At 44.5% G+C, this 23309-nt stretch overlaps 1 protein-coding gene across 1 annotated transcript in view; it reads right to left on the minus strand.

The window, feature by feature from the left end:
* Window positions 1-23309, minus strand: part of LOC309552830 (A.superbus venom factor 1-like) — a 360768-nt gene that overhangs the window by 214603 nt on the left and 122856 nt on the right. Inside the window, exon 9 of the mRNA XM_082253740.1 lies at window positions 575-582. Within this exon, the coding sequence (XP_082109866.1) occupies window positions 575-582 (8 nt within the window). The remainder of the gene's footprint in view (window positions 1-574; window positions 583-23309) is intronic.

Below are 23309 nucleotides of genomic sequence, written 5' to 3' on the forward strand. Positions count from 1 at the left end.
GCAAATAGGAATAGGATGTAAGACTGCAGTAAAGGCTAGCTCCACAGCACAGGGAAGTCAGCTCTGTGGGAGAAAGCACATGAAAAAACAAGCAGAGTGCCTCTAAGTGCAGTATTGGTTTATTCCAGGGAAGCACACAATAATATAAAACTCACATGGGGTAAAAGATCATAGGCTCAGTATAAGTTTGTTGGTCCGCGGGGATGGCTGTGGGATCCAGCATCCGGAGATGTGATGGTGGTTGTAGCCAAGTAGATGAAGCCGGGAGATGGAGAGGCCGGCTTTGCATCTTCTGGATTCGGCTAGTTTCCGGGAACCAAGCTGAAACGCAATGTGCGCCGCGTGACGTCACCGGGGCCGGGAAAATGACACGACGCGTTTCAGAGCATGCGCCAAGCTCACAGCGGGCATGCGCGCTCTTTTCTCAAGTGTAGGTAAGGGTGAAACAAGGAAAGAGCCTAATTTATACAAACTGGGCTAAAACAAGGGGCATGTCCAATCAACATTCCAGCCAATTAAAGAAACAATGGGAGTGCTAAAGGCAAATAATAATGGGCTGTGGATTAGACAATACCATATATTCTGAAAAAAGGAAATGTGTGCATCTAGAGTTTTAATTATATAGAAGAGAAACTAACAATCAGTTAAAATACATAGTATATATAACTAGAGATGTCCCAAACGATTTGCCGGCGAACAGTTCCCCGTGAACATCGCTTGTTCGCGTTTCGCCGCGCGGGCGAACATATGCGATGTTCGGTCCGCCCCCTATACATCATCATTGAGCAAACTTTGACCCTGTACCTCACAGTCAGCAGACACATTCCAGCCAATCAGCATACCCTCTCTCCCAGACCCTCCCACCTCCTATAAAAAAGCAAGGACAGCATCCATCTTAGATTCATTCTGAAGCTGCAGTGTTAGGAAGAGCAGGGAGAGTGTTCACAGACTGTACTGTGTGCACACCACTCATATCGGGTGGCACAGTACCTTGCAGATAAAAAGGTTATTTATTTTTTTCTCTGTAATATAATTGCAGTTGCCTGCCAGTGAGTGTCATATCCACAGACTGTACTGTGCCCACTGCCCAACACTCATATAGGGTGGCACAGCACCTTGCAGATAAAAAAATATTTTTTTTTCTCTGTAATAAAATTGCAGTTGCCTGCCAGTGAGTGTCAGGTCCACAGAATGTACTGTGCCCACTGCCCAACACTCATAGCATGGCACAGCACCTTGCAAATAAAAAAATATTTTTTTTTTCTCTGTAATAAAATTGCAGTTGCCTGCCAGTGAGTGTCAGGTCCACAGACTGTACTGTGCCCACTACCCAACACTCAAATAGGGTGGCACAGCACCTTGCAGATAAAAAAATAATTTATTTTTTCCTCTGTAATAAAATTGCAGTTGCCTGCCAGTGAGTGTCAGGTCCACAGACTGTACTGTGCCCACTGCCCAACACTCATATAGGGTGGCACAGCACCGTGCAGATAAGAAAAAATAATTTATTTTTTCCTCTGTAATAAAATTGCAGTTGCCTGCCAGTGAGTGTCAGGTCCACAGACTGTACTATGCCCACTGCCCAACACTCATATAGGGTGGCACAGCACCTTGCACGCATAGTACCACTAATCTAAAAAAAATGACAGGCAGAGGCAGGCCACCCTGCAGGGGCCATCGGGGTCATGGTGCTGTGATTTCCTTTGGCCCTAGAATAGTGCCCAGTGTTCAGAGGCCACGTACCCTGAACTCGAAAAATTCTGAGGACGTAGTTAACTGGCTTACACAGGACACCCAATCTTCTACAGCTTCTGCTCGGAACCTTGATGCACCATCCTCCTCCAGCTCAGGTTCAGGCACCTCTCAAGTTAACACTCGCCCGCCCGCCGCCACCACCAACACTAGTACCACAGCCTGATCTGTCAGAGGAGTTATTTACACATCAGTTGGAAGAAATAAGTGATGCGCAACCATTAGTGCCAGAGGATGTAGATAACAGGGATATGTCTCAGTCAGGCAGCATTACACACATGGACGTACGGTGTGATGATGATGATGTTGTACCAGCTGCTGCTGCCTTTGCTGAGTTGTCAAATACAAGTGAAGCGGTTGATGATGACGATGTGTCCGTGGATGTCACGTGGGTGCCTATTCGAAGAGAAGAAGAACAGGGGGAAAGTTCAGATGGGGAGACAGAGAGGAGGAGGAGACGAGTTGGAAGCAGGCGGAGGTCATTGCAAGGAGCTAGTGGCACAGTCAGACAGCATGTATTGGCACCCGGGGTCAGCAAGACATCACGCCAATCAACGCATGATGTTGCCACCGCCAGAATGCCGTCATTGCAAAGCTCAGCAGTGTGGCATTTTTTTGTGTGTCTGCCTCTGATAACAGTGATGCCATTTGCAACCTGTGCCAAAAGAAACTGAGTCGCGGGAAGTCCAACACTCACCTAGGTACAACTGCTTTGCGAAGGCACATGATCTCACATCACAAACGCCTATGGGATCAACACATGATGAGTACAAGCAGCACACAAACTCAAAGCCACCATCCTCCTCCTGGTCCAGTATCTTCAGCCATGTCAACCACTGCTGTCCTCCTAGCCCCCTATCAACCACCGGACACTCCGCCTCTCACCTTCAGCAGTTCCTGCTCATCTGCCCACAGTCAGGTGTCTGTCAAGGAAATGTTTGAGCGTAAGAAGCCAATGTCACAGAGTCACCCCCTTGCCCGGCGTCTGACAGCTGGCTTTTCAGAACTCTTAGCCCGCCAGCTTTTACCATACAAGCTGGTGGAGTCTGAGGCCTTCAAAAAATTTGTAGCTATTGGGACACCGCAGTGGAAGATACCCAGCCAAAATTTTTTTTCACAAAAGGCAATCCCCAACCAGTACTCTTGTGGAAAAGGAAGTCATGGCATGTCTGGCACACAGTGTTGGGGCAAGGGTCCATCTGACCACTGATACCTGGTCTGCAAAGCACGGTCAGGGCAGGTATATCACTTACACTGCACATTTGGGTAAACCTGCTGATGGCTGCCAAGCATAGAATGCGTGGCTCTGCAGGGGACTTGGTGACACCGCCACGACTTGCAGGCAGGCCTGCTGCCACCTCCTCTACTCCTCCTACTCCATCCTCTTCGCTAACCTCCTCGGCTGAGTCTTCTTCTGCTGCTGCATCTTGCTCTACACCAACTGAACCCCCCCCCAGCTCCCCAGGGGCTATTCCAAATCCCGGATACGACAGTGTCACGCCGTCTTGGGCTTGACTTGCCTGAAAGCAGAGAGTCACACCGGACCAGCACTCCTGTCCGCCCTGAACGCACAGGTGGATCGGTGGCTGACCCCGCACCAACTGGAGATCGGCAAAGTGGTGTGTGACAATTGAAGCAATTTGTTAGCGGCATTGAATTTGGGCAAGTTGACACATGTGCCGTGCATGGCACATGTGTTGAATCTGATTGTACAATGCTTTGTGCATAAGTACCCAGGCTTACAGGACGTCCTCAAGCAGGCCAGGAAGGTGTGTGGCCATTTCAGGAATTCCTACACGGCCATGGCGCACTTTTCCCATATTCAGCAGCGAAACAACATGCCAGTGAGGCGCTTGATTTGCGACAGCCCGACACGTTGGAATTCAACACTCCTAATGTTCGACCGCCTTCTCCAATAAGAAAAAGCCGTCAACGAGTATTTGTATGACCGGGGTGCTAGGACAGCCTCTGCTGAGCTGGGTATTTTTTTTCCACATTACTGTAGGCTCATGCGTCCTTTTGAGGAGGTGACAAATCTAGTCAGTTGCACTGAAGGCCCCATCAGCGACATCCTCCCATTTGTTTTCTTCCTGGAGCGTGCCCTGCGAAGAGTGCTGGATCAGGCCGTAGATGAGCGTGGAGAGGAAGAGGAAGAGTTGTGGTCACCATCACCACCAGAAACAGCCTTATCATCACTTGCTGGACCTGCAGCAACGCTGGAAGAGGAGTCTGAGGAAGAGGAGTCAGAGGAGGAATGTGGCTTTGAGGAGGAGGAACACCAACTACAGCAGGCATCCCAGGGTGCTCGTTGTCACCTATCTGGTACCCGTGGTGTTGTATGTGGCTGGGGGGAAGAACAGACCTTCAATGAGATCAGTGAGGACGAGGAATTGGACATGAGTAGCTCGGCATCCAACCTTGTGAAAATGGGGTCTTTCATGCTGTCATGCCTGTTGAGGGACCCTCGAATAAAAAGACTGAAGGAGAACGACCTGTACTGTGTGGCCACGCTACTAGACCCCCGGTATAAGCAGAAAGTGTCTGAAATGTTACCGAATTACCTGCAGTCGGAAAGGATAAGGGTGATGTCACTGCACAACGGGAATCTAACATGGGAAGAGGTGAAAGTAATCCTCCTCCTAACACGACCACACCGGCAAGGACAGGACGCTTTACAGACGTGTTGTTGATGGAGGACATGCAGAGCTTTTTAAGTCCTACGCATCGCCACAGCCCTTCGGGGTCCACCCTCAGAGAACGACTCGACCGACAGGTAGCAGACTACCTCGCCTTAACTGCAGATATCGACACTCTGAGGAGCGATGAACCCCTTGACTACTGGGTGTGCAGGCTTGACCTGTGGCCCGAGCTATCCCAATTTGTGATAGAACTTCTGGCCTGCCCCGCTTCAAGTGTCCTGTCAGAAAGGACCTTCAGCGCAGCAGGAGGTATTGTCACTGAGAAGAGAAGTCGCCTAGGTCAAAAAAGTCTAGATTACCTCACCTTTATTAAGATGAATGAGGCATGGATCCCTAAGGGACTGACAGTGGGGGATGCATTTGACTAAAAAAGGCCTGATGAGATGCCTTGGGCTAAAAATGGTCCACACGCTGCTGTATTTAATCTCTGCATGCCGGATGACTTGCGTGACTTCTCCGCCACCAACTAGGGTTCAAGCCGCAATGTTTTAGTGCACTTTCTGCCTGGAAAACATTGATTTTTCCGGCCGCTGCTACAGCAGCGGCTGCAACAATACCTAGTTTTTCTGGCCTCTGGTGCTACACTGTGGCTGCAAAAACAAAACGAAAAAAAAAGGCACATACATGTGTCAATTCCCCTTCGTGATCGTTACCTTGTTGTGGTGAAGGGGCTTGCGTATCACAATGAAGCGATCACCTCTATGAGTGTGTTGGCAATGTTGGTACACCCCAGATGATAAGGTCGTTGCTTCATTGTGAACAGACCAAAAGCAATCGGCTGGATAATTTTTCATAGAAAAAACATAAATTTTCTTTGTGATCATCAAAGGTGATCATTAAAGCCTACTAGGCCAACAATGGGCCCACACTGCAGAATCATTGTTTTCTGGGTCACTTAACTGTCACTGAACTACCTCAGCATGACCATAGGCTTTGAAAAACCGCCATCGCCTGCAATCAGTCATCACTACGAGATTGACGCATAGAGGAATAAAATTTATGTCATGAGTGTGTCAACAATTGACAACTCTTTGCGGTTGTCTAAAATCTATTCGATACACGTCCCCTGATAGGGGACGTAACAGGGATTAAACTGATAAGAATAGTACTACTTAACACACCACTCATATAGGATGGCACAGTACATTGCACGGCGCACGCGCAGTGCCCCAAATTGGAAGTAAGAGGACCGACCAACCATCTTTTTCCATCTCCCGGTTCCCAAAATCTATTCGATACACGTCCCCTGATAGGGGACGTAACAGGGATTAAACTGATAAGAATAGTACTACTTAACCACTTGCCGACCGCTGCACGACTATCTACGTCGGCGGTCAGCCCCTCACAGGCAAACTAACGTAGGTCTACGTCGCTTGCCTGTGAGGGTCTAGGGAGCGAGCGCGTGCCGCCGGAGGCGCGCTCCCGCTCCCGCGTGGTCACGGACCCCCCCGCGCGTGTTACCAGCGGACCCGATGTCCGCTGGTCACTCGGCGATCGGCGGGGGAGAGGGAGAATGTCAGGCAGCTTGTGTAAACAAGCCACCTGTCATTCTCCTCGCTGTAAAGACACTGATCACACGGATCTAGTATGTAGATCCGTTGATCAGTGTCCTTACAGCTGAAGCCACAGCCAATCACAGTAGAAAGCACGCCCCTAGGGACACACACAGCCCCTCCCTCCCAAATAAAGTTAACCCCTTCACTACCAGTGTATTTTTACAGTAACAGTGCATATGTATAGCACTGATTACTGTAGAAATGTCACTGGGACCCCCAAAAGTGTCACAAATGTCAGTCAAGGGTCCGATCTGTCCGCCCCAATGTCGCAGTACCGCAAACAAAATTGCAGATCGCCGCCATTACGCGTTAAAAAAAAAACAACAAAAATGACAAAAATCTTTCCCTTTGTTAGTAAACGCGATAACTTTTGCGCAAACCAATCAAAATACGCTTTTTGCAATTTTTTTTACCAAACATAGGTAGCATAAAACAAATTGGCCGAAAATGTTAAAAAATTTAGATTTTTACATTTTTTGGGGGGGAATTTCATATAAAAAAATTTGAAAAATATTGCTATTTTTGCAAAATTGACGCTCTTTTTTTGTTTATAGCGCGTGATCAAAAAATCGCACAGGTGATCAAATACCACCAAAAGAAAGCTCTGTTTGTGGGAAAAAAGGACGCCAAATTTGTTTAGGTACAGCGTCGCACGACCGCGCAATTGTCCGTTAAAGTCACGCAGTGCCGAATCGCAAAATACCCCCTGGTCAGGAAGGGGGTAAAATCTTCCGGGGCTTAAGTGGTTAACACACCACTCACATAGGATGGCACAGTACATTGCACGGCGCACGCACAGTGCCCCAAATTGGAAGTAAGAGGACCGACCAACCATCTTTTTCCATCTCCCGGTTCCTAAAATCTATTCCATACACCGGCCCCTGATAGGGGACGTAACAGGGATTAAACTGATAAGAATAGTACTACTTAACACACCACTCATATAGGATGGCACAGTACATTGCATGGCACACGCGCAGTGCCCCAAATTGGAAGTAAGAGGACCGACCAACCATCTTTTTCCATCTCCCAGTTCCTAAAATCTATTCCATACACCGGCCCTTGATAGGGGACGTAACAGTGATTAAACTGATAAGAATAGTACTACTTACACACCACTCATATAGGATGGCACAGTACATTGCACGGTGCACGCCTAGTGCCCCAAATTGGAAGTAAGAGGACCGACCAACCATCTTTTTCCATCTCCTGGTTCCTAAAATCTATTCCATACACCGGCCCCTGAGAGGGGACAAAACAGAGATTAAACTGGTAAAAACAGATTTTTTTAATTTAAAAAAAAGGGGACAGCCTCTGCGGAGCTGGGTATTTTTTGGCCGCGTTACTGAATGCTCATGCACAATGGCTGTAGGCTCATGCGTCCTTTTGCGGAGGTGACAAACCTGGTCAGTCAAACCCAATCTCATCCCATATGCATTTTTTCTGGAGAGTGCTGGATCAGGCCATAGAGGAGCATGAAGAGGAAGAGTTGTGGTCACCATCACCACCAGAAGCAGCTTTGTCGTTGTCGATTGCTGGACCTGCAGCAACGCAGAGAGAGGAGTCTGAAGAAGAGAAGTCAGAGGAGGAAGGTTGCTTTGAGGAGGTGGAAGACCAACCACAGCAGGTGTCCCAGGGGGCTTGTTGCGGTTGTGCAAATGGACTGACTGTTTGCGGTTGTTTGCGGTGCACGGGCAGTTTGGTGTGTCAGAGTTTGGTCTGTCACTGTGAAGCGGGCGTAACCCTTACACTACCTGATCGATACAACATCATACCTGATCGTATACAGACACTGGATGTTTTAAAGCACGTTATTCCAAACAATTTAGGAATGTTAGGTGATTTATGCCCTTTATGGATTAAAACCCGACTCTGCGTCAACTACGTAATTTTCCATGGGAGTTTTGCCATGGATCCCCCTCCGGCATGCCACAGTCCAGGTGTTAGTCCCCTTGAAATAATTTTCCCATCACTATTGTGGCCAGAAAGAGTCTCTGTGGGTTTTAAAATTCGCCTGCCTATTGAAGTCTATGGCGGTTCGCCCGTTTGCAAACATTTGCAGAAGTTCGCGTTCGCAGTTCGCGAACGGAAAATTTTAAATAAATAAATAGAAAATAAAAAAATAAACTCAAAATGAAAAATAAAAAATTAGTAATAATAAGAAAGAAAAAAAAAAGGATTAAAAAAAATATATATTAAAAAATAATAATAATAAAAATAATAATAAAAATAAGACAAAAGAAAATAAAAATTATTTTGAAAAATAAATATGAAAGATAATTTAATTAATTAAATTAAACAATAGCAAAAAATCAAGTAATAAAAAATATATTATACATATTGTGAAATAGAGTAATACGGAGGAGATATGATGGGGATGTTAGGGAAATGACTATAGAATGGTGCTGATCTCTAACTGCTCATTAAGGCCATATGGCTTAAGCGTATTAAGGGTGTAAATACAGAAAGTCTCGCGCTGGCATAATTTGGAGAAGTGTTGGGCTTCTGAAAAATGACTGGATATAGCCTCTATGAGCGCAGACCCTCAGTGGATCTGTTGTGGGCTTCTTAAAAGTGTATGTTTGTCTGAGCCCTCCTCTATGAAACGGTGATGTTTGCCAAAGCATTGCCTGGGGGGACAGATAGTGCGACCCACATATAATAATTTGCAGGGGCAGGTGAGACAATACACCACGTGGTCAGTTGAACAATTATAAAAATTGTCCAATGGGTACATTTTACCATTGTGGGAAATAGATTTTTGACGATAATTGATAAAGTCACAAGTCTTGCAGAGTTTTTTTTCGGCATGGGTACATTCCCTTGAGGGGAATAAGGCTCAAAGGATGGAAAGTCTTTTGCTTGGGCAATTTGCTGGGGGCAATTTTGTTTTTGAGTGTGGGGGCTCTTTGATAAGTAACTTTGGGTCTTGGGTCCAGGATGTTCTTGAGGGGAGGATCTTGTAGGAGAATGTTCCAATGTCTGTTAAGAATACCTTCCATCTTTTTGTATTTATTATGGAATCTAGTGATGAATCTAGCAGGCGGGTTATCGCTGGATTGCTCAGATGGTATTGGTTTACCTGTAAGGTACATATTACAAGCCTGATCCACTATATTTGGGGGTGTCAGGATAAATGGAGGTCCCACCGAGATATCATTAATTTCTTACATATGGCAATCATAATTTTGATTGTGGTGACATAATTAATAACTTTGCAAAAAAAAAAAAAAAAATTATTTTTTTTTGTATTAATTGTGAATTTTGATAGAAACACCCTAAAAATGTCTACAGAAGGTAAGGTTCACGCTGCCAACTCTGGCAAGGTGTCAGTCCCTGGTGGTAATCCCACAGCCCCAGTAGATTCGGCACAGATCAAAGATATGTGGAAATGCCTCTGAGTCTGAAATGGTGGAATATGTAAAAGCTGGTTAGAGTCATATATTAAAATCCTCAAAAGTCAGGCCAGTTACTGGGCACCTGACATATGGGTAGAGGAAAACCCAATGTATGAACTCACCAATAGCTTCTCTAACACCAAAGACGTTAGGAAGCATGATCACATACTTTTAGAATCATGGCCAAACTTACTGTATTTCTTACTGTATTTCTGGGGAACTTTAGCACCAGAATGCTCAGCAGAGGAGGAATTTAGTAAAGTTCCAATCTCAACTCCAAATAAAAGAAAGTGAGATAAGGAACCTCCTTGAGCAGGTGAAGGAGACCTCTAGTGGCACACATCAGTTAAGAGAATGTAGCGTGAAACTGCAGAATGAAGTAGAACTGTGGCAGAAGTCCTATCAAGAAAGCCGTAATGAAAGCAACCATTTGAAAGAGCAATGTAAAAGATGAATGCAAGAATTAGGAAGTTTTGAGCAAGGAAAAATACCCCCTAGCGAAAGTTGCCGAGTAACCAGCAGTGGAAAATTAAAAAAAAAAAAAAAAGTGTAACAGCTCAAGTCAGGACAGGAACTCATCAGTAAACAAATAGGAGAGTTACAAAAGACCATGGTGTCCATGCAAAATGGTAATGCTTATCAGTCCTGCATAAAAAAATGAAGTAATTAAGCATAGACCCAGATATGACTCCCAGTCTGATGGTTATGACCCAGACAGCAGAGAGGAGTCAGGCAGAGAGTCCACGTCCTACCCCGCCATCTTCCAAACATAGGAGGGCAGAAATTAGGCAGCCATGCATAAATAGGTATGAGTCATATCAAGGTTACCGCAAAAAGACGAGCACCCCTAAAAAGATACCGGACGCCTCGCGAATAAAGTTTTTAAAAAGAGTACTGTCCCAATTTTGTTAAGAAAGGGTCCTTAGACATTACTGATCACCTTGAGGCCTATGAAAACACCCTTTCTGTGTTGGGCCTGTAGGAGGTCATTTAGAATTCAGCCCATACTAAAAAAAAAAAAAAAACCTCACCGCTGCTAGAGCTTCTATCTACAACCTAAAATGTACACAGCACCAAAGCCTCACTAAATTTTTGGCTGTACTCCAAAAGTGCCTACCACTTAACAATGAAGGAGCCTGAGTACAACCAACCGGAATTTAAATCCCTGTTATTTGAAGCATTGCCTACATACATAAAAATAGGTTTGGCAAGGGACTACCAGTTGGGGTGTTCACTGGAATGGTTGATGAAAGAGAGTGACAATTTGTACTCCATCCAACAGACCAGTGAATACAATGAAAGGTGTGAGCCTGTCACAAAAATTGTGGCTGAAACACACCTTTCTCCTCAACCCTCACATAGAAAAGGAGCAAGATTTACACCGAGTACCCCAAGGGAGACACCGGACATCCCACCAATCAGGAGGGGGGAACAGAGGCCATTTCAGGATTTCCTTCCAAGGGGACAGGGCCCAATGTTTAAGTGAATCTATAGGGAGCATCTCCAAAGAGCCCAATTTACCATTGAGGATGGAAACCCTCGTTATGCCCAAGATCCTCAACAAGGGGGACACCCACAAATAAATAGGGATTTACCCCATCTTAGGGCTCCCCAAAATCCTTGGGAAGATCGAGAGCCATTAAAGCCCAGACCCCCACGCCAGAACCCAGCAAGTGGTTCTGATTGGGATCTGTCCAATCTGTCTGAACCTGAGAGACATAGGCAGCGCAGGAGGTGGAGCCAACAATCCAATTCTGAAGAGGTTTTCAGCTGAGTAGATGCCAAGTTGGATGAGATGATCACTTGGTTCACTCAGAGCGCTGCAGCCCAGAACCAAAATAATCCCTCTTTAGGAACAAATCCTGTGGCCAGCCTAAGGCCACAAAATCCTTAAATGGCCAAGAGGTCAGAAATCAGAGGGATACACTGAATGGAGGCATAGGAGACAGAGGTTCTAACACCAATTTATCCCCAGATCACAGTATTGAGGATCCTGAAATCCCTGCCAGGGGATCTTGGTCGTTAGATTCTAACTATCCTCCTATTTTTCAGTGGTCACTGCATCCCTCTGACTCAAAGAGGTCGCTCAAAGTGGACACATTTCGAAAAATCGACAATGACGGTGATACCAAGGAGGATCAAACTCTACTGACGTAATGAAGTCAAGAGGTTAAAGGTTGTATTACGGTAACCAAGAAGGAATCCTCAATGTCAGGTAGTTTTGTTACCTACAATAAATTACATTGATGCCCCAAAAGGGGAGATATTATATTTTTCCTCCCAAGTAGAAGGTAAATTCTAACAAAATATTGTATTACTGTTCAATTGTTCAATGCGTAGTATCCATGGCGATGAATACGTCCCCATGTAAATGAGCCCCAGAAGTCAGTCTCCCCTAGGAAAGGTCATATATATAGTCTCAACTTTCATGGTGGTCAGATAAAAGACTGATCACACGGTGGACTAAAGGAGGACTCTGAGAAAGCTTAGAATAGCAACCTCAGATTGAAGTGTAAAAGAATAACCAGCGCTAAAACCTCTTTAAAACAGTGAACCATACGTTACTGAATACAGTAAAGAAATAAAATAGGAAAAAAATGTCTTAAAAGTACAATAAAGCAATAAATACGTCAATCAAAATTGATGAGAAGTATAAAGTGTCCAGTGCAAGAATATAGTTGAAGTGCCAAGGTGCTAAATAGGTGAAGGCAATATACAGTAGATTAAAATTCCAAAATCATCCGTGCTATGAAAAGAATAATGGAGAAATGTAAAATAAATTATGTGCAGATAATGAGCGATTGTACAGGTTCTATAGACCCAGAACTGGTCAAAAGCTCGGACTGAAGCAATTGATATGAAAAAACAGTAGTTAAATTAAAGTGCCATAAGAGACATGGGCTGCTAGTAGCTGTGAAAAATGTGCAGAAGGTCAGAAATCGCCTTGTGAACATACAAAGGAGCAAGTTGCACAGCTTCTATGAGTAGAGGAACTGTTCACAGGCTCCGAAAAAATATATAAAGACAATAAAGAAATATGCCCTGTGAAGGGCGAACTAAAGAAGTACAGTGAAAATAGTGGTGTAAATTAACAATAACCGTGATACAAATCAATAAGTGAAATCAGTCGATGGAAACTGAAATATAAGGGTGCACAATGCCCTATGATAAGTGAACCCCTGTGAAAAGACAATATAAAAAAATATATGTATAAAAAATCACAGTATATCAACACGTGATAAGAAGGTGAAACAGGTAAAATTCAAAGAACGTGGTCCATGTTAATAAGTGGGAAAAGTCTAATAATTCTCCAAATATTATAAATAAAAGTTCATAATAAGTGTAACTACAGCCAACGATAATAAGTGATCCCAGTGCCAGAGTGAGTGAGCAAAGTATCCTCAAAATAGGTGTAATTTTTTTTTTTTTTTTTACACAAAGTTGTCATTGAAATGATATATTGCTCACACATGCCATGGGTATATGTGTAATTACACCCCAAAATATATTCTGCTGCTTCTCCTGAGTACAGGGATACCACATATGTGAGACTTTTTGGGAGCGTAGCTGTGTACAGGAGCCCGAAAACAAATCACCACCATCAGAATTTCAAAGGGCGTACATTTTTCATTGCATTTTCTCACTACCTATAACGGTTTAGGAGGCCCTGAAATGTCAAGATACCACAAACCCCCCCCCCAAATGACCCCATTTTGGAAAGTAGACACCCCAAGCTGTTTGCTGAGAGGCATGGTGAGTCCATGGAATATTTTATATTTTGCCAGAAGTTTCGGGAAAATATATTTTTTTTTAATTTTTTTTTTTTTTACACAACATTGTCACTAAAAGATAAATTTCTCACACATGACATGGGTATATGTGGAATGACACCCCAAAAAACATTCTGTCGCTTCTCCTGAGTATGGGGATGCCCCATGTGTGAGACTTTTTGGGAGCCTAGCTGTGTACAGGACCGCGAAAACCAATCAACACTCTCAGGTTTTCTAATGGCGTAAATTGTTCATGTCACCTCTGCACTACCTGTCACAGTTTCGGAGGCCCTAAAATTCCAAGATAGCACAACCCCCCCCCCCCCAAATGACCCCATTTTGAAAAGTAGACACCCCAAGCTATTTGCTGAGAGGCATGGTGAGTCCATGGAATATTTTATATTTTGCCACAAGTTCCGGGAAATATATATATATATATATATATATATATATTTTTTACACAAAGTTGTCAGTAAATGATATATTGCTCACACATGCCATGGGTATATGTGAAATGACACCCCAAAATACATTCTGCTGCTTCTCCTGAGTACAGGGATACCCCATGTGTGAGACTTTTTTGCAGTCTAGCCGAGTACAGGACCCCGAAATCCAACCTCCACTTTCAGGCTTTCCAAGGGCGTAAATTGTTGATTTCACTCCTGACTACCTATCACAGTTTTGGAGGCCCTAAAATTCCAAGATAGCACAAAACCCCCCCAAATGACCCCATTTTGGAAAGTAGACACCCTGAGCTATTTGCAGAGAGGCATGTTGAGTGTTTTGCAGATCTCACTTTTTGTCACAAAGTTTTGGAAATTGAAAAAAGAGGAAAAAAAATGCATTTTCCTGTTTTTTCTTCATTTTCCAAAAAAAATGAGAGCTGCAAAATACTCACCATGCCTCTCAGCAAATAGATTGGAGTGTCTACTTTGCAAAATGAGGTCATTTGGGGGGGGGGGGGTTTGTGCCATCTTGGCCTTTTATGGACTTCAAAAGTGTGATAGGTAGTAAGGAGTGAGATCAACAATTTACGCCCTTAGAAAGCCAGAAGGTGCAGATTGGTTTTCCGGGTCCTGTACGCGGCTAGACTGGCAAAAAGTCTCACACATGGGGTATCCCTGTACTCAGGAGAAGCAGCAGAATGTATTTTGGGGTGTCATTTCACATATACCCATGGCATGTGTGAGCATTATATCATTTACTGACAACTTTGTGTAAAAAAAATTAAAAAAAATTTAAAAAAATTATTTCCCCGAAACTTGTGGCAAAATATAAACTATTCCATGGACTCACCATGCTTCTCAGCCAATAGCTTGGAGTGTCTACTTTGCAAAATGGGGTCATTTGGGGGGGTTTTGTGCTATCTTGAAGTTTCAGGGCCTCTGAAACTGTGACGGGTAGTCAGGGGTAAAATCAGCAATTTACGCCATTAGAAAACCTGAAGATGTGGATTGGTTTTCGGGGGCACGTACACAGCTAGGCTGCCAAAAAGTCTCACACATGGGGTATCCCTGTACTCAGGAGAAGCAGCAGAATGTATTTTGGGGTGTCATTTCACATATACACATGGCATGTGTGAGCAATATATCATTTAGTGACAACTTTCTGTAAAAAAAACAACAAAAAAAAAAGAAATAATAATTTTCCCGACACTTGTAGCAAAATATAAAATATTCCATGGACTCACCATGCCTCTCAGAAAATAGCTTTGGGTGTCTACTTTTCAAAAAGGGGTCATTTGGGGGGTGTTTGAACCGTCCTGGCATTTTATGCTCAATCTTATCCACACATCACCCACTCTTCTAACCACTTGAAAACCAAGCCTTTTCTGTGCCTTTTTGTTTACATGAAAAAATATTTTTTTTTTTACTAGAAAATTACTTTGAACCCCCAAACATTATATATTTATTTAAAGCAGAGGCCCTATAGAATAAAATGGTGGATGTTGCAAATTTTTTTGTCACACGGTATTTGCACACAGATTTTCCAAACGTTATTTTTGCGAAAAAAATACATTTTTTTTAATTTATTGCACAAATACACTATATAATTCCAATTTTTTTGGTAAAATTTAAAAGATGATCTTATGCCGAGTTCATAGACACCTGACATGACATGCTTTAAAAATTGCGCACGCCTGCGCAGCGGCAACAACGTACGTACGTTTTTAAAAACATTTAAAAGTCTCTACAGGTTACCACTTTAGACTTACAGAGGAGGTCTACTGCAAGAATTACTGCACTCGATCTGGCGATCGCGGTGATACCTCACATGCATGCTGAAATTGCGGTTTACATATGACACTAGACCAACGCTTGCGTGTGCCATTGCGCGCAAGCACGGGGAGAAGGGGGGGGCTCGATTTTTTTTTTTTTTTGCTTTTTTATGTTATTTTGACACCTTTCCTTTAATTTTTTTTTTTTTTACATCATTTTTATTGTTATCACAGTGAATTTAGATATCCCCTATGATAGCAATCTGTAGTGACAGGTACTCTTTTTTAAAAAAATTGGGGTCTTTTATACTCTAGATCTCTCCTCTGACCTTAACGCATCTGACCACGCCAAAATTGGTGTGATAAAATACTTTCCCAATTTCCCAATGGCCCTGTTTATTTCTGGCGAAAAAGAAGTCATGAAATGCTCGTAGCCTCCGGCATCTTAGGCTATAGAGATGATTGGAGCCATTCTAATCTTCAATTAGCTCTATGGTTAGATAACTGAACCACCGGCTGCACTCTCGGGTTAACCGGTGGGACAGGAGAGCCCGAGAAAAACCACGGAAGGCTGCGGAAGGCGGCGGTGGGGGGGGGGAAGGCCCCTCCCACTGCATGTAAAAGCAGTTTAGCGGCCAATTACCTGCTAGGATTGCTTTTACATGTAAGCCGACCGCTGGCTGTAAAAAACGATACCAAGATGATGCCTAAATCTGCAGGCATCATCCTGGTACAACCACTCAAAGTCCAGCAACGTACCAGTACATTGCTGGTCCTTGTTTGGCATATAGGTTTTTTTTTTTTTCATGCAGCCTGTGGGCTGAACGGAAAAAAAGAGAACCTATCAGAAATCAGCACAGGAATAATGCGTAGTATTACTCATCATTAACCGCCATAACAACCACCCACTGAATTTAATGATGGGTATACACGGCACTATCCACGTATACCAAAATAGGATTTTAACTGCAGTGCTGAAATCAGAAAATCACCACAGCTGCTATCAGCAAAGGTATCCATATATGCTGAGCGCAAACACTGTTTGTGTCAGAATATATAAAATCAATGCGTGGTAGCCGACGAGTACCTGCAAGAGAAACAGGTCACAAAAGAATGAAAAAACAAACAAAGTACATTAAAAAAAGTACATTAGGAAGAGTAGGACATATAAAATGACTGACACAACAAAAGTTTTTGGATTCTCATCATTAACCGCCCAAACAACCACCCACTGAATTTAATGATGGGTATACACGGCACTATCCACGTATACCAAAATAGGATTTTAACTGCAGTGCTGAAATCAGAAAATCACCACAGCTGCTATCAGCAAAGGTATCCATATATGCTGAGCGCAAACACTGTTTGTGTCAGAATATATAAAATCAATGCGTGGTAGCCGACGAGTACCTGCAAGAGAAACAGGTCACAAAAGAATGAAAAAACAAACAAAGGACATTTAAAAGTACAGTAAGAAGAGTAGAAGGACATATAAAATTACTGACACAACAACAGTTTTTGGATCCTTTTATTTTTCTTTCTAACTGTTTCTTCATGTCTTGATTTGGGACTGCGATCTTCCAGCTTGGGTCTCTCAAAATGTCGATGGACATCCAACATCCTTCGAGACCCTGTGTTTGTGTGCCCTACACTGTGTCGTGCTGTACCCTACACTAATACTCCACTAGTGTATGGTAGCGCTCAAAACATTCCCCGATGCAGAGACCAGGTTGGTCAGGACATTTGGGACAATAATAATGGGTGTCACGCCTAAATCCGCGCCTGCTACAGACACGACATCGTCTTTGGGGTCGTATTTGGGTAGGGGTACGCGGGAGGACATAAGGAAAATGTCTCTCATGCAGCCGGCTCACTGCATCTGGAAGGGGAAGTTGGGCAGGCATGCCTCCTGGGTACAGGTAGGCAAGGATGACCGCTTCCTGGAATTCCCGGAAGGGTCCAGTTCGTCCTGACGCCCTGTATAGGACAAAGGCGTTCAGCATAGCCAATTGGAAAAGGTAAACAGACGCTTTTTTGTACCAGCATCTGGCTTTACGGGCAACTAAATACGGCGCCAAAAGCTGGTCGTTAAGGTCCACCCCTCCCATGTTAAGGTTATATTCGTGGACACAGAGGGGTTTCTCCATAACGCCAGTTGCCGTAGGGATTTGGATCGTCGTGTCTGCGTGAAGGGAGGACAGAACATAAACATCCCGTGTATCCTTCCACTTCACCGCAAGCAATTTGTCCGTTTTCAAGCAGGCTCTCGCCCCCCGACTAAGACGGGAATTTACAAGCCGTTGGGGGAAGCCCCGGCGATTAGGTCGCACGGTGCCACATGCGCCAATTTGTAAATCAAGCAGGTGACTAAATAGTGGCACGCTTGTGTAAAAATTGTCCATGTACAAATGGTACCCCTATCCGGATAAGGGTGACACCAAGTCCCAAACAATCTTGCCGCTGCTCCCTATGTAGTCTGGGCAGTTCGGGGGCTCCACAGTGCTATCTTTTCCCTCATAGACCCGGAAACTAACTGTATAGCCTGTGGCCCTGTCACACAATTTATACAGTTTGACCCCGTATCTGGCACGCTTGCTGGGGAGGTACTGTTTGATAGCAAGACGGCCAGTAAATTTAATCAGGGACTCGTCAACGCAGACAACTTGTTTGGGAGTAAACAAGGCTGCAAACCGCTGATTGAAGTGGTCTATGAGGGGCCGAATTTTGTGGAGCCGATCATATGCAGGGTCTCCCCGAGGACGACAGAGTTCATTGTCACTGAAATGCATAAATCGCAGAATTTGCTCGTATCTCCCCCTGGACATGGAGCCAGAGTACATGCGCATATGGTGAACTGGGCTAGTGGACCAATATAGCCGCAATTCACTCTGTTTAGTTATGCCCATGTGGAGGGAAAGGCCCAGAAAGATTTTAAATTCGGAAACCGTTATAGGATTCCAGCCGAATGGTCTGGCAAGGGGCGAATTTGGGTTGGCGGCGATAAATTGTTGTGCATATAAATTTGATTGATCCACAATAGATCTGTAAAGATCTTCCATGAAGAACAGCTCAAAAAAGTTCAGGGGCGTAAAACCAGCTGTCTCCACGTGGATTCCAGGTTGGGCAGTGAATGGGGGAAGTACTGGCGCTGTAGAATCAGTGGGTTGCCAATTGGGATATGCCAGCGCATCAGGGAGGGCACTATGGGCTCCACGGGCCTGTCTACGAATACGCGGTGGCTGCGGGCCACTACTTGTGCTAGCCACCGCACCAGCTTCAACTGCACTTAGGGGACTCGCCACGTCACCAGGTGTTACTGCAGTGCTGGTTGTACTAGGTCCAGGGTGTACTAGGCCGCTGGCGCTTGCCAGGTCGCCAGAAAAATGAGCGGCACTAGTACCCACACTCTGCTCCATACGAGCACCCTGCGATTCCTGCATCTCAACAACACCAGAATGGTGTCGGGTACGCCTGGGTCTAACAGGGACCCATCTGTCGTCGGAGCTATCTGTCAGGGAGCCGCTGCTGTCATCAGGTTCATATACTGAGATTAATTCGGTCATTGTAGCTTCCCCATCGCTATCAGATGACACGGCCAGCATATAACTATAAGCCTCTTCACCACTGTACAAACGTTTAGACATTTTGGCAACTAAATTTACCGGTACAGTGGTGTGACTCACAGGTAATAAAAGCACCTGGTTGTCAAGGACTATTTCAAGCGCTACCAAAAAAACTGCTAATGCTAGCAGGGATCAGGCCTGACTCTGTTAACACAGCGGTTTTGTGTTTTGTGTTTTTTTGTAAGTGACAGTAATCTGTTGATTACTACACTTACCTGGGTGAAAGGGTTAAACGCAGGTGCTGGCAGGAATCAGTGCTGACCGTGCAAACACCGCGTTTTGGGAACCCTAAACTATGGGGGCACTAGTATAGTTCTGATCAGATCAGATATTGATCTGTTCAAACACTATACTAGAAATGGAAGTGTATGTGCGTACGTGCGTGCGTGCGTGCGTGCGTGTGTGTGTGGCAATCAAGGGATTACTTCTAACTATGCGCGGGGGATCTGGGGGGGGGGTGGCAGGGACCCTAAACCTCCTTTGGGATAGAAGCTAACTCGCTAGCGCAACTTCAAGTCACAATGACACTAATACAAAATACAGTAAAAACACTATATTATGTGTGTATTAGTGTGCTATGTGACAGGGGGAAGGGGTTGACTGGATGTGATCAGGGGGGGATCAGGGGTTTAAATCTTTAATGGAAGGGGCTGGCGGGTATCCTAAGGATAAAAGGAACGGTGGCAAGCGCTAAACCTGGTCACAAGTCACACTTATACGGGTATATAGAAAATGCTATATACTGTATACAGTGTGTTGTGGCAGGGGGTGTAGGGGTGATCAGGGGGGGATCAGGGGGTTAAATCTTTATTGGGGGGGTGGCGGGGACCCTAAACCTCCTTGGGACAGAAACTTAGTCGCCTGCGCTAATTCTGATCACAATCACACTAATACAAAAATACAAAAACACTGTATATTACGTTTGTATTAGTGCTGATGTGACAGAGGGTGTAGGGTTTAACGGCGGTGATCAGGTGGGGGTCAGGGGGGATCAGGGGTTTAAATCTTTATTTGGGGGGGGTGGCGGGTAATTTAAGTGGAAAAGGGGGGGGCCGCAAGCGCTAGACCTGACCACAAATCACACTTATACGGGTATATAGCAAAATGCTATATACTGTATACGGTGTGTGTTATGGCAGGGGCTGTAGGGGTGATCAGGGGGGGGGGTCAGGGGGTTAAATCTTTATTGGGCGGATGGCGGGGACCCTAAACCTTCTTGGGACAGAAACTTAGTCGCCTGCGCTAATTCTGATCACAATGACACTAATACAAAAATACAAAAATACCGTATATTACGTTTGTATTAGTGCTGATGTGACAGAGGGTGTAGGGGTTAACGGTGGTGATCAGGGGGGGTTCAGGAGGGATCAGTGGGCTAAATCTTTATTAGGGGGGGTGGGGGGTAATTTGAGTGGAAAAGGGGGGGTCGCAAGCGCTACACCTGACCACAAATCACACTTATACAGGTATATAGGTAAATGCTATATGCTGTATATAGTGTGTGTTGTGTCAGGGACTGTAGGGGTTAATCGGGGGGGGGGGGGGGGCGATCGGGGGGTAAATGTGCCTATCTAAGTGTAGAAGTGTGTGCTTTGTGCAGTACTTACAATTAGATGTGCTCTCCTCTCACGCTGGATCCAAAAAGACCGTTGTGAGGGGAGGGCACATCTCCTCTAAGCCTGTGTTTACATTTCACAGGCTTAGAGGGTGATCTGATTGGGCAGGACCGATCAACAGGTCCAGACCAAAAATGATTGTCCTGGACCTGATGACTGATCGGTTCTGACCCCAATCGAGTCATCGGCGGGACCGCGGGTGCGCGCGCGCGCACACCAGAGAGGCGAAGGCTAGTGACGTACCGCTACGTCACTCTGCCTGGCCGGGGCTGACCGCCGCAGTATATAGTCGTGTGGCGGTCGGCAACCGGTTAATTTAACTACTGTTTTTTCATATCAATTGCTTCAGTCCGAGCTTTTGACCAGTTCTGGGTCTATAGAACCTGTGCAATCGCTCATTATCTGCACATAATTTATTTTACATTTCTCCATTATTCTTTTCATAGCACAGATGATTTTGGAATTTTAATCTACTGTATATTGTGGTGGGTAGGAAAGTGCGCTGATTCAATATAGGGTGTGCTGCTACCATAGAGTGTATGTTGTAGAATAGGTAAAGAAATCAGGTGCGCTGCCCTAGTGCATATGTGCAATATACAAAATAATGCAAACAAATAAACCAAAAATGCAATAATAATGCAAAAAAATGAAAACGTATGCAATTCATGTAAAACAAAAAATGTCCAGAAGGTGACTAGTGATACACCAATGTGCAATAAACGTCCATGTTATAAGTCCATAAATAAAGTGCAAAAAATGGTGACATAAACTTCCAGCTTGGGGAAAGGTGAACTGTGATTGGAAGGTGCAAAGTCCCACCACCAGCTTGGCCTCTTACCAGAAGTTAAACGTTAAGGGCATATATGAATATGACCGCTCCAAAGGTCATGCAGCCAGGTAGAAAAGTTCCCAGAAATACAGAAGGCACTCTGACACACTCGTGCTCCCTAGACTCTTACCGGACAAAAGCCAAACAAGAAGCCTGGTTCTATGGTGATGAGTGGTCCTGCCGGGGGTTACTGGACTCTAGGATGGCTGATGTAGTTGCTTGTGTCCAAGAGGAACAGACCCAGTCAGAAAGCCTGACGAAAGAAGATCCTGCCAAAGGTGGCTAGACTCTGATTGGCTGCTGTAACTCCTTAGTCTGGTTGACCTCAATAATAGGGGACACAACAGAGGGGACCGCAATAGTGCATTACCAACAGTAGATTTTTATTAAAACAAATGGTTGCACTTACAGTTGTGAAGACAATAATACCGAGTTCCCTCACGGAGGAGCTGTATGGCGGGGTCCGCCTGCAGTGCGGACCGCTGCCTGGTCTAGATGTGATGACGCGGCGCCTCCTCTCTGACGTGTTTCTCCCGATAGGGCATCCACTTAGATAGGAGGTAGCATGACCTTTGGAGCGGTCATATTCATATATGCCCTTAACGTTTAACTTCTGGTAAGAGGCCAAGCTGGTGGTGGGACTTTGCAACTTCCAATCACAGTTCACCTTTCCCCAAGCTGGAAGTTTATGTCACCATTTTTTGCACTTTATTTATGGACTTATAACATGGACGTTTATTGCACATTGGTGTATCACTAGTCACCTTCTGGACATTTTTTGTTTTACATGAATTGCATACGTTTTCATTTTTTTGCATTATTATTGCATTTTTGGTTTATTTGTTTGCATTATTTTGTATATTGCACATATGCACTAGGGCAGCGCACCTGATTTCTTTACCTAATCTACTGTATATTGCCTTCACCTATTTAGCACCTTGGCACTTCAACTATATTCTTGCACTGGACACTTTATACTTCTCATCAATTTTGATTGACGTATTTATTGCTTTATTGTACTTTTAAGACATTTTTTTCCTATTTTATTTCTTTACTGTATTCAGTAACGTATGGTTCACCGTTTTAAAGAGGTTTTAGCGCTGGTTATTCATTTACACTTTTATCTGATCGTATGTGGTGACACTATAGAACTAGCTGCAGGACCTCTGGTGCTCCATCTGTCTATCTTTTTATCTCCGACACTTGTTTTCTCGTTTGGTAGCGCATAGATTCTACCCTTTATTTAACCTCAGATTGAAATGTCAATTGATAAGAATATATATTCATACTGTATGTTTCATCTAATAGGAGGAGATTAACCTTCCATGCCAGGTCGTTGATTGGTACAGACGATTATGTTTACCAAAAACGCAGCGGTCGGATGGGTCATCTAATGCCCCGTACACACGTGCAGATTATCTGCAGACTTTTGTCTGCAGACTTACCTTTTCTATGTAGTGCAAGGGCCTGCCGGATTGCATACAAATTGAAAGTGTTTAGGTTTGACCTCATATTATATGATTTTGGTAAGTCTGCAGACAAAAGTCTGCAGATAATCTGCACGTGTGTATGGGGCATTACTCCTTGGAATTCAGCTCAGGACGGAACCCCTCATTGCATCGGGTCCTTCTTCAGGTATCATGTTGCGAGATGCCCTGGATTCTTGTTGACGGAAAGGAAGATTTTGTTTCAAAAGATCTTTTTGAATTTGATCCAAGGATATCCATTGAGAGGAATCGCACTACCTCCTGTCTTCAGTTGAAGGAGATGTGAGAATGGTACATTGCATATGTAAGCAAAACTCAATCTAGGTGTATGACACTCTAGACCATGCTGAAACCATTCATT

The sequence above is a fragment of the Pelophylax lessonae genome, assembly GCF_965119305.1.
Source record: "Pelophylax lessonae genome assembly, chromosome: 4".
NCBI lineage: Eukaryota > Metazoa > Chordata > Amphibia > Anura > Ranidae > Pelophylax > Pelophylax lessonae.